General features: G+C 51.6%; 1 protein-coding gene across 1 annotated transcript; it reads left to right on the top strand.

The window, feature by feature from the left end:
- The first annotated feature begins 3822 nt into the window (after nt 1-3822).
- Nucleotides 3823-6081, top strand: MRPL58 (mitochondrial ribosomal protein L58). The gene is made up of 6 exons (XM_080356357.1): nt 3823-3984; nt 4318-4354; nt 4448-4507; nt 5188-5270; nt 5378-5547; nt 5861-6081. The coding sequence occupies exons 1-6, from the start codon at nt 3829-3831 to the stop codon at nt 5943-5945; spliced, it is 591 nt and encodes a 196-aa protein (XP_080212483.1). The 5' UTR covers nt 3823-3828; the 3' UTR covers nt 5946-6081.
- Nucleotides 6082-12771: the final 6690 nt, after the last annotated feature.

Genomic DNA, 12771 nt, shown 5'->3' with positions numbered 1-12771 from the left:
CTCCAAGCCTTGACATTACAAGGAGCTACCTTTCTTTCACTTGCCATGGAATTAATGCAAAAATACCCCCCAAAATACCCTCTTTTGTTAAGCCGAGTATCACGCAGGTAAGTTGGCAGGAGTGCAATGCCCAAACCATCCCCGCTCCAGGGGTCTCCTCCTCAAACCACCCGCCACCGGCCGCTCTGCTCCCCCATGCTCCGCATCTCCAGGTGCCCCATGGCCCCAAACCCACGGAACATGAGGAGGACCATCCGCACGACTGTGGCTACCAGCTCTGTAACACTATGGAGAACCTTCATGCCTTATTTATTTATAACGGAAAGCAGTTGTCTAATAAAATAAAATAAATAAAAATGAACAACAACAGCAACAAAAGCATCGCGGTTGGTTTCCTCGGAGCGTCTGCCGCTCCGTTATTTCCACATTTGTAGCAGGGGACAGCCGGAGCGATGTGGGTTTAATTCAGATGATATTTACTCATCTGGTTCCTGCGGAGGTGTGGGAAGGGATCACCTTCACCTTCCCTGTGTGAAACAGCATCACAGTTAAGTGTGCAGCAGATTAAATATACTTTCAAATGCTTTATTCGCTTCCCAAATAAAAAGGAACACCGGTATTCTCAAAGCCGAGACTTTCTTTACAGTTCTTTTTACTTTTAAGAACAGCAGAATAGTTATTTCTTTGATTTTCATGTATGATTTGGGTCAAGGAAATGCTTCAGGCTCCTCTGCAGAAAGCAGAATTTGCCGAACTATATTGCTGCATTATTTATATAACATACATTTTATGCACTTGGACTACTAACATTTGCCACATGATAAAAAGCCGTCTTTTGTCAGCTCTGAAGTCTGTAAAGACGCACAGTTTCTAAGTTTGCGATTCAAATGCTAATTTTGTTTTGGTCTTTCTTGAAAGCCACACATCCAAAAATGATTGATGTTAAGTAACACGATATTAGTATTTGGCTGAACAAAGGAACAGCTGCTGTACATCAGCAGTTTGTTCAGCAAAATGCCGAGGGCATTTTTTCGGCATCCAAAAATATTAATGGCCATATATATATATATACACATCCTGACGACTGTGTGAGTCAGAGTCACTTGATTTTTTCTGAAGTGAGGCTTTAAGTGATCAAAGGAGGAAAAAGTAAGCATCTTCTGGCCTTTTATCCCACCTTCTATCTAAACTTTTCAAATTGCTTGGAAAAGACCAAGGAAAACTCCACAACTCCATTAAGGGGTAAGAAGGGACTATTAGGCAACCACACCGCTCATCACAGAAACTGGTCTGATGGGGAGCAGCAGCTATTTGATAGCACACCCCATGGTTCAGGGCAGAAAGAAAACTACTGCATGCAATTAGAATGGCTGAGAAAAGGTACGATATAATACAAAATAATGATTCCAGAATTTGGCAAAGCCAGAGACCCTGTTCAGCTCACACTATTAAGATCAATAAGGGCACAGCTTGTCAAGAATTCTGTTTTATGCTGAATTTGACAAGTGCATCTCCACCAGATCTAGTCTGGCTTCTTCCTTTACCACCAGTTCGAATAACCTTTCAGAAAAGGCTCCATCACCACAAATAGGGATGGACCACTTGAAGCACAAATTCAAGGGCTTTACAGAGCTCGGACTCTCACCGGGAAGGAGATTTCCTAATTCAGCCATCTTCCCTCCCCTGCGGGAGCTGAGACCTTCTGGAAGGTCCCACAAAGTCCCAACTCGCTCCTACCTCAGTGACTCATGCCCTCCGTGTCACCGGGAGTGACCATCTCCTTGGCCACATCAGCTTTTCCATCATATTTCAGGGACAGCTGCTGACAGCTCCTGCTCACCACTGACCACCATCACCAACCAGGCTTGACCTGGTTTCTAAGCCAGCACCAGAGGCTGTTCATGTCTCCAGCTTAAATGTCAAAAGCTCGGCTCTCCCTGTGTCACGCCAAAGTCAGACGTTGTCATTTTAAACCCTGCCTGCCAGGGAGAGCTGTTTCCAACCACCCAAGCAGAGATCATTCTGCTGTTTGAACACCTGCACCTACCGACACAGTGTGGGAATGAAGCAAAAACCAGAGAAAAGTCCTTTTAGATGGGTCTGGCTTCAACGGTGTGACCTTCAGGCTCCGTTCCCAGCCCCTCTGTGCCCTGTTCAATGACACTGACCTTGGCATGTGTTACCAGCACAGGAACAACGTGGACATGTTTGAAAACTGTTGGTAGCATGAGTCATCCTGCTTTGGATATTCTACCCATCCCTCTGGCCACAAATCACAAACGTTTACCTGTTCCCTATTAGAAATTAAGGTCACCAGATGGCACAGTTTGACTCTGACAGTTCTGGGTTTTTTCCTTAGAGCCGAGTTTGGATGGGGGAAGCAGAGCAGAAGAACTCCAGGACTTAGAGGTTTTTTTAAAACAAAGTGTGGAGCCCTCCTTGGTCCCCAAGCGCTGCTCAGCAGTCAGGGCAGACCAATCACCTATGTTCGGGACCCGCTCCTTTCCCAAGGACTGAATTTCCTGATTTTGCACTGATTATCTAGAAGGGACTCAGCTCAGGTCCTCAATCACTCGGTGTCTTTTATATCACCTTCGAAATGCTTGTTTTGACTTCACCCACAGTTTTAAACAAAAGATCATCAGCTCCTGTCAAAACACCAGAGCAAATGACAGCCCCATCCCTGCCTGTGCATTTTCCTGCTGCCAGAAATAGCAAACCCTGCCCCTCTCCAGCACGCACCCTCTTGTCAATTTGACCTGACAGCTCCAACAGAAGTAAGAGCTGGAGGATTTCTACAAGTGCTTTACTCCCCTGCATCCTCCATCCACCTCAGCATCTCTCCTACACACCTGCAAACATGTATGTGCTGCTGTATCAGCATTCAAAATAAAAATTACATGTATATATAACTTTTTAGCACTCTTGAGCAGATTAAAATCTGAAAGTCGAAGCACCCCAGGTACAGAAACTAGACAGTATATTAAAATGCTGGATTTATTTTCACTTTTGCTGCTCAGCTCCGAAGGTGCAGGTGTGAGCACGCTGCCCCACACCGCTGCCTGCACTGTAACAGCTGGAAACGACCCATCAGCCCAGCCCACAGAGCTCCCCACGGAGCCCATTTACCCCCCAGACCCCCTATATCCCCACACACCCCCAGATCCCCTATACCTCCATATACCCCCCACACCCCGTATATCCCCCCCAGACTGCTTATATCCCCATATACTCCCCAGACCCCTTATATCCCCATATACCCCCAAGACCCCTTATATCCCCCCCAGACCTCTTATATCCCCATTTACCCCCCAGACTCCCTAAACCGCGCCCACAGACACATCCCCCCTAGACCTCACGGACACCATGCACCCCATAGATCCCATATGGGAGTATATCCCATATACTCCCCAGATCCCCTATACCTCCATATACCCCCCAGACCCCTTATATCCCCCCCTAGACTCCTTATATCCCCATATACTCCCCAGACCCCCTATATCCTTATATACCCCCAAGACCCCTTATATCCCCCCCAGACCCCTTATATCCCCATATACTCCCCAGACCCTCCCTCTATATCCCCATTTACCCCCCAGACCCCCTATATCCCCATATACACCTCAGACTCCCTAAACCGCGCCCACAGACACATCCCCCCCAGACCTCACGGACACCACGCACCCCATAGATCCCATGCATCACCACACAGCCCATATACCCCCATAAGATCGCTCCCCGGCCCCACAGCCGCCCCGCCCCGGAACGCTCCGCTCGGCCGCCGTTTCCGTGGGGACTGGGCGGCGCAGGCGCACGGCGGGAGCCAAGATGGCGGCCCACACGCTGCGGGGGCTGTGCCGGTCGCGGCCGGGGCTTCTCGCCGCCCGGTTCTCGCAGCGGGCCGCCGCCGGGACCGAGTACCGGAGCGCCTACAGCCTGGACAAGCTGTACCCGCCGCGGCAGGACGGCGCCGCCAGCGCTCCGGTGAGTGGGGCGGGGGGGAGAAGACGAGCGAGGGGCGTGGCTTAGTCCCTGAGTGACCGCGGGTGGGCGGGGTTTCTGTAAAAGGGCGGGGCTTAATACAAGGGGCTGGTTTAAAAGGGCGGGGGCATATTTGGTGGGCGGGGCTTAACAAAATGATGGAGTTGCGGAGGGGCGGGGCTCGGCGGGAGGGGCGGGGCTCGGCGGGAGGGGCGGGGCCAGGCAGCCCCAGGCCCCTGGAACGGATCCGTCCCCCCGGGAGCGATCGTGCCGGTGGGGCGGCCCCGTCTCCCCCTGGCCCGGCCCCTGACACCGTTATCCCACCGTGTGTTCCAGGAGGAGACGCAGCCGAACACCCTCGACATCCCCCTGGGTGAGCCTCCCCCCAAAACAGACCTGGCTTAGACCCGGGACTAGGGAGCCTGTGCTTAACGCACAGAGCTAAACCCGGAGCCTTCTCTTGCAGCTCGTCTGAGCGTGTCCTACAGCCGCAGCAGCGGCCCCGGGGGCCAGCACGTCAATAAAGGTGAGGAACAGACTTGGAAGGAAGAAATCCCGACCTTTAAGTTGTTTCTTTATACAGGGTGTTTCAAAACATAGGCCAATTTCAGGGTTACAGTGATTTCAAATTGGGTCCATCTTTCTGAAATATTGGGAGACTGAAGCTAAAGAGCACCTCTGTGTGCCCCAGTGCTAATTTGTCATTGTCATTACCTTGTGTTTTAATACAACTAAGTGTTCACAGCGCTCAAGACCAGCGCTACCATGTTGGATTCTCCTAGAAACCCCTTCCTGGGATCGTTGCTGCTACACATCACACCAAACACCACTTCTGTCTGATCAGTTCTCAGTAATCAAACACACAACAAGCCAACTGGAGTCTGAAACTTCACAGTGCAATAAGTTCTCAGCTTAATTCAAATAAATCAAAAATAATTCCTGTCCTGCCACTGCCATTAAAAGTAAGGCAGTTAGTGACTGGTAATAGCAATAAATCTTGTAATGTCTAGAAAGGCAAATACTATGATTGAGTCTCCATAAAAATTTATAATTTGTCTTGTAGAGTGATATGGGAAAATACAGCAAGGGAAAAAAAAGTGGTCTTTCAGGAATTCTGAAACCATCCTGTATTCAAAGGCATCAGTGAACAGACTGAATTATCTCCTAAAACTTAGATTGAAAAAAATACCTTGTTTTCCCTCCCAGTGAACACCAAGGCAGAAGTTCGGTTCCACCTGGCGTCAGCAGACTGGATTCCAGAGGCTACAAGAGAAAAAATGGCATTGATGGTAACTGCCCTCGCCCTTCCAGCCATGGCTTGAATTTGACATTTTCAGGCAGAACGTGACACGTGTAACAAGGTGTCAATGACCACGTCGTGGTTTCCCCTCTTTAGCACAGGAATAAGATAAACCGAGCTGGGGAGCTGATCGTGAACTCTGAAGAGAGTCGCTACCAAATGAGGAATCTGGCGATTTGTCTCGAAAAAATCCGAACCATGGTCACAGAGGCCACTGAGAAACCCAAGGTGGTGTCTAAGGAGACTACACAGAAACTCATAGAGAGGTATCTGCATTGAAAAAGCCTTTAATTGAGATGGATTCAGATTATCATGTTCCATTATTTAGTTTTCAGCCTCCTTAAACAATCTTCTCCATGCTCATTTGGATTTTCTTTTAAATATATATATGTATCTCTATCTATCTCACTGGTCCATTAGATCTTAACTGCTCTCCTGTGTAACATCTCAAGAGCAAGGACTGTTTTTTTCTGTCTGCAGACATTTGTCAACTCATTGAATCTACATTATTACTGTGCTCAAAGTTGAATATTTAAATGTTTTCTTGGTACACTAAAGGACCGTTTCATTTTGGTTTAGGGTGGAAAAAATGAACCGTGAACGACTACGACAGAAGAAGATTCACTCAACTATAAAACAGAGCAGGAAGGCAGACTTTGACTGAACAGCAGAGATTGAAACCCGTGACATACCGTCTCTTTAAAGGAATGGTGTCAGCAGCTGGAGATGACGCTCAACTCAAACTGTATTGAATAAAAATGGTCTAAAAATGTAAATAAAAGTATTTAGCATCTCCTTTTGAACCTCGTGATAAACTGTGACAGCCTGTCAATCATTGTGCAGGAAAATTGTTCACGTTTGAAACTTTAAAAAAAGTAGTTGACAAATCTGAATTTTTAAATTCTTTGTCCTCTTCACTGGGTCATCTGCTCGGTGAGAGCACCCTCTGCTGCTGAACACACAAACAGCAGCAGATTTGGGGGGAAATTGCAGGAAAAGGCAGTCTAACTGCATAGCTAAGTAGTAAATAGAGTGTTTACTACTTCAATTAAATTATTTTCTCAAATTTTAGGTGGTTTTGTTTGGTTTTTTTTCCAAACCGAAGAAAGCGCATGTCATTTTGTTAAATTAACCTGAAGCCGTGGCAGGAATTTGGCAGGAGGTGGTTGCTCCCTGTTCAGAAACCGCTCTGTGAATACAGGAGGAACGCCGAAAATCCTCAGGCTGAGTCTCTGGGGCTTCAGGAGCTGCTGATCAGGGGACCCTGTTCAAACAGGTATGATGTCGATTTCATCAATGCCAGTTCGGTTCACTCAGGGATCTCAAAAATGCCAAAATGACACTTTTTTCATGTTTTCATATGGCCCCAGTGGCCTAATGGATAAGGCACTGGCCTTCTAAGTCAGGGATTGTGGGTTCGAGTCCCACCTGGGGTGAGGAGAGGGGGTTCTGTTTTAGGCAGAAATTCAAAATAAGAGTTGAAAGTGCTCCCAGCTGGGGCTAATCTGGGGCACAGTGAGGTGTGTGGGGCACTCAGCCTGCTCCCCTTGGGAAGTGCTCACAAGTAGGGTGTTGTCACTGCTTCGGGTGTTATTTGTGACCCTCAAAATCATCACATGAACATCAGCTGGGGCAGTGACAGCCTCAGCTGAGATATCTGCCCAGGAGACCCCCCCCTGCCACATTATCACCTGCTGCTCAGTCCTCCCTCCTCAGAGTTTACAATAAAATTTGCAACGTTTTGCTTAAATCTTCGGAGCCAGTGCTGGACACCAGGATTTGGAGGAGCTGCATGTTTGAGAGAGAATAAAAACATGTTCAGAAACTCTGTGCCAACCTCGTGCACCTCAGAAGATGCCCAAGAAGGGGACGGGGGTGCGCTGAGGGTGCCCCACAAAGGGGTGAATGAGCCACCCTCCAAGCGGGGGAACCCCAGGACCTAACATTGAGAGGTGGAAAAGAGTCACCCCAGATGGGACTCGAACCCACAATCCCTGGCTTAGGAGGCCAGTGCCTTATCCATTAGGCCACTGGGGCTTCATACGTACGCGTTCTTAGTGCCGTCACTTAACTCTCTGATGGCCAGAGGGGAGCGCGGCCGCCACACGCGGGAACGGGGCGTCCCACACAGCTCATGGGGACTCATTGTCCCCAGAACAGGTGGCACCGGCCCCGCCACCGCCCAGCGCAGCCCCGATTCTGTGCGCAGCCCTGAAACGCCGGCGGGGGAGGCAAACAAATAGGGGGGCTGAGGACGCCGCTGTCCCGCCGCGGCGGGTGGGAGGTGCCGGTGCCCGCCGCCGGTTCTCGGTGCCATCAACCGCCACCCCGAACAGCGGGGCCGTTTGCGCCGGAACCTGCGGCGGGGGGGGCGCGGGGCAGAAGTGAGGGTAGACGGATTTTGCGCCGCCCCAGTGGCCTAATGGACAAGGCACTGGCCTCCTAAGCCAGGGATTGTGGGTTCGAGTCCCACCTGGGGTAGCAGCCGCTTTTTCCCCACTCCGGCTCTTTGCAGCAGTGCCCCGCAGGGAGGGATGGCGCGGGGTACCCCCCCTTACACACACAAACCCCTATGCCTCACGACTCAGCCCAACAGTAGCTCACCAGGCACTCTGCAGCAGCAAAAAGCCCCAGCCTTGTCCACTCCTGCCCTTTTATCTCCCCCCCCCCGCCGGTAACCAGCCCCATCTGGGGCCCAGCCCCACCCCAGCTCCAGGGCTGAGCTCCAGTTGGCCTCTACCCCAGGACAGGGCTCCCTGGGCTGTTGCCCAGCCGTGGGGACATAAATCCTCCCAGGAGAGCCCTGGAGATTTTCAGGACAGATGCCACGTTCCCTCAAGCTTTGTCCTCCGCAGCCATGAGGGTCTGATGCCCCTGAGGATGCTCTCACCCCGTGGGATATCGACTGCCGTCCCCCCAACCTGGGGGTCGAGTATCTCCCGTGAATCTAAAACAACCACGAAGGGACTCGAACCCTCAATCTTCTGATCCGAAGTCAGACGCCTTATCCATTAGGCCACGTGGTCCCCCATAACTTTGTTTTGGGGACAGTGACACACACCGGGAGGGTCCCATGGGTGGCCCTGACACCCCCTGTGCATCACCCACGCTCCCATCTCTCAAGGCCGGGGATGAAAGGAGGAAGGATGGGGACAGCCAGGGCCCTGGAGACACCTCATCCTGTCCCGTGACAGCGTTTGGTGTGATGATCACAGTGTCAATGAGCCAACCCGCTGTCAACAAGCACCTGCTGTAGCATGGCACCACCATAGCATAACGGTGTGGCACAAAGAGAAACACCACAGGCCTCGTTAAGCTCCTGTCCATTATCAATAACACCCCCTGCATTCTCCTCCCGGTGCAGCTCAGCTTCTCCCCAAAATGTGCAGTTCTCCTCTAATCCTAAAAAAAGAGTTCAGCCTTCTGCTGGCTGAGACTTAGTGCTGCAGAGGCAGGAGAGGAGAGAAACAGCAGGAACAAAAGCTGGTGCTGCGCGAGCGAGGCTGTTGCCGATGGACGTCCCTCAGACCAAGCAACGAACCAGCCCAGGCCCCTCGTGATGCTGCCACCAGGACACCCCAGCGGGAGTGCACGTACAGCATCTCCGGGAGATGCAGAGAAAACATTGCCCAAAAGAAGCCAAGTGATCACCCCCTCCCTCCCCCAAAAAAAACCCCACCTGATGCCATCCAGAGTTGTAAGAAGGATGCAAAAGTGCTCTGGCCATGTTTTCAACCACAGCACTGAAGCTGGTCACACAAAGAGGTGGTAGTTGACCAGGTGACACCAGGTGACACAACCCCTTTAGCTCCTTCCCCAGCCCCCAAATTGGGCAGCATTTGCTGCGCAGCACAGGGACCTGCAGCTTGGCTGCCTTGGCTGCCAGCGGCCCAGCGACCGGAGCTTCAAAGGGTTTGTTCCTTTCCAGGCAGCAGAGTCATTTCTTCCCACACCTAACAGAGAAAAAGTACTTAGAAAGAAACTTCACTTTAGGTTTTACCGGTGTGATATCACTCTGACCGCAGCTTCCTTTTAAAATCCATTAATTCCATAGCAAAAGACCCTCCGAGCAGTTTGTTAATGCAATAAACCTGAGAGGGCATTACACCAAATTCATGTACATGGAGGAGTCTGGTCCCAGGGCAGCACAGCCAAACTGCGTAACCCCCAGCCACCAGCTGAGATGTGGTTTCTGGCAGAGGAGTAAAGCTTTCTTCCCATTAGAGCTTGTCCTGTTCCGGGAAGAGGTTTGCATGACACCCCCCCAGCACCAGTTGGCTTTTTATTGGGGGTCAGATAAAGCTGATGATACGGGGAGTGGCCGAAGGGGCTCAAAATGCAGCTGAAATTCCCTGTTCAGCCCTGACCTGATACAGACCCATCTCCGCGCGGAGAAGGCTAAAAAAACAGTTTTAACTGTTCTGCTTTTGCACCTTCTGGGACACTTTGAAAGGTCCCCATGCCCCAGGTGGATGGGGCAGAGTCTGTGGTGTGTGCCCACTCCCCTCCAAATACGGTCCTTTCATTAACACCCCTCCAAAAATCATTTCATTAACAGGTCGCAAGGCAAAAGCTGGCTGCTGTTCCCTCAGTGACAGCCTCACCTGAGCAGTTGGCATGCAGGACCATGCAACCAGCTGGATAGAGCATCTGCCTTTGCACCTAAGCCTGCGATGGTTCGTAGCTGCTACTTGTTTCTTCCTTTTCTCATCATGTCTAGATTGGGACTGCCAGCCAGGAGCAGAGAACCACATCACCCCAGTAGCATCATGTACAGACCATGCACAGCCCGCGTACAGCAGCAGAAGGTCCAGCAGCGGTGCGCGGGGCTGCTGGCACTAAAACGGGGAGAAAGAGCACTGAAACAGGGCGGGCACTGGTAAAAGGGTGCTCACCCCAGATGGGACTCGAACCCACAATCCCTGGCTTAGGAGGCCAGTGCCTTATCCATTAGGCCACTGGGGCTGCGCGTATCTAGCGCCCCGCCCCGCGAGAACGGCCCGTGCCGCACGACCTCGCGCTGCGGGGACGTGAACGTGACCCCGCGCGTGACCCCGGGGAAAGCCCCCGGGGCTCCAGGGGAAGCGGCGGCGGGGGCGGCGGTACCGGGAGCGGCGGGAACGGGACCGACACGCGGGTCTGTTCCTTCCTCCCTCCACCCGCCCGTAGGGAGAAGAGACACGATGCGGGAACAGCTGGAGCGGGCTTAAAAATGGGGGTGGGAAAAAAAGACCCGACCACGAAGGGACTCGAACCCTCAATCTTCTGATCCGAAGTCAGACGCCTTATCCATTAGGCCACGCGGTCACAGATACTAGAGGTCCCCAGCGATGCTGCCAACCCCCAGCATCACCCCCGGTCCCTCCGGAGCCCCCGGCGGTGCCTGCGCCGGGACACCCGGGTGTGGGGCGCGGCGGGGCCGCAGGAGGCACGGCCGGGCATGGACCAGCTGCTCCCCGGGCCGCGGGGGCTCGGCCGTGGGACGTGCCGGCTGCCACGGCCGCGCTGGGGCCGGGGGACCGTCCTGCAGCCAGGGTCTTGCTGGGGGGCGGCAGCAGCAGGTACTGCAGTGTGGGCGCTTGCTGGACATCCAAGTCATCCCATCATACAGTCGTTGTGGCTGGAAGAGACCCTCAAGACCAATTAGTCCAACCATTAACCGAACGCTGCACGTCCCCCTCTAACCTATGTCCCCAAAAACCTCATCTCTGCATCTGTTAAACCCCTCCAGGGATGGTGACTCCAGCACTGCCCTGGGCAGCCTGTTCCAATGCCCGACAGCCCTTTGGGGAAGAAATTGTTCCTAACATCCAATCTAAACCTCCCCTGGTGCAACTTGAGGCCATTTCCTCTCGTCCCATTGCTTGTTCATTGGGAGAAGAGACCAACCCCCTCCATGGAACAACCTCTTTCCAAGTAGTTGTAGAGAGTGAGAAGGTGAGTGAGAGGAAAGTGGCTGCAGGAAAGACAGACAGAGATGTGAAAGAAAAACAAAGCCTCTGAGCATTCCATCCTAACCACGAGGACTGGAAGAAGAACCTCGAGAGCATGGGAGACCAGCAAGGAGGGAGAAACAGAAGATCAGTGGGGGTGTGAAAGGCTGGGTGCTTTGGGGAATGAGGACGTACCCCAGCACCCGCAGCCTGGCCGCGGTGGAGCAGGATGGGCTGGAGGGAGAGCAACTTCTCCTCCGCCTCCCCCACATCACACGAGCACTAATTCCCACTCTGTTTCAGTGGGGTTGCCGCAGACTCTCAGGCCTGTAAATGAGACAAGATTTGCTTCTGAGTGGCTCTGGCTCCTCAGCTTTTCTTTATGGAGATGAAGTCTTTCTTTTCCTCTCCCTCAATTGCTGAATTTTTTTTTTAATTATCTTATTTTTGCTTTGCCACAACTAAAGGCTGCTCCCAAGAGCCAGCTGAGTGCATCAAACCATTAGCAAGTTCTTCCTTCCAAGGCAAATAAATACATAAAAAAATCTAGCTTCTGTTTACAAAATATCCATCCCTCATTAATATCAAATGGACTGCTGCGTAACAAATGACATGTCCTGGAGCTGTTCATAAGACACACAGGACCGTTTGCCTCCTTATTCAGAAAGAGGAGACAATGCAGGGAGCTTTTATAGCCATCCTCACCTTTTCTCTTGGGACAGGTAAGCTCAAGAGGGATAGAAAAGCCATGAGGAGTACTGTTCTCATGTTTGTGGGTAGAGATTTGCCTGTGTTAATGATGTTTTTCATATCCACAGCTCCATACTCTTTTGATACAACTCTCTCTCACAGGTTGAGATCTTACCTGATCCTCTCCTGATTCAAGTGGATATATATATCTTTTTCTCTAGCAGGGGCTGCTCCAAGGTACGTCTGCACCTACTACGATGTGGTTGAGCACCTGAACATCTCCTCTCACAGCAAGCTGCACACACACATCCTGCCCAAGGCAAACCTGGAGGAGCCCATGGAAGTGACGATGGATTTTCTCCTGGTGGCTATTCTCTCTGTGGTAAGGACCCAAACCTCCTTTATACAGAAAACTGGGCGATTGCTATGTCACGGTCTGAATCTTCTGCCAGGCAGGGCTGGGCCAGCAAGGCCACGGGGATGAGAATCCGCTTCTTCAGCTTTCTGCTGGCTTAAAGTATTTTGGGATGATATGGAGCCTTTTCTCCCAACTACTTCCAGGGAAAAGCTCTGAGGCAGGTTCAGACAAACAACCACTTTATTGCAGGCTCTGTGGGGTACCCTGTGGGGTACCTGAACTCAGCTATGCGTTTGCAGGACACTGGCATGCAAACGTCAGCAATAATCTATCTTTTTTCAAATCACCGGGACCATATGCTCCCACCTTTCAGCTGCAGGACCGAGATCCTTGAGCTCTCCTGAGCTGATCTTCTGCCATCCGCGCTGTCCATGGCAAGAGCAACAGGGGAAAGCTGGGCTCTGCATTGAATGTGCCTTTAAAAAATCAGCTAAATATCTTCCATTTTG

The sequence above is a fragment of the Nesoenas mayeri genome (genome assembly GCF_963082525.1).
Source record: "Nesoenas mayeri genome assembly, chromosome: 19".
NCBI lineage: Eukaryota > Metazoa > Chordata > Aves > Columbiformes > Columbidae > Nesoenas > Nesoenas mayeri.
Note: the sequence above shows the minus strand (reverse complement) of the source record. Positions and strands in the feature narration are given on the sequence as shown.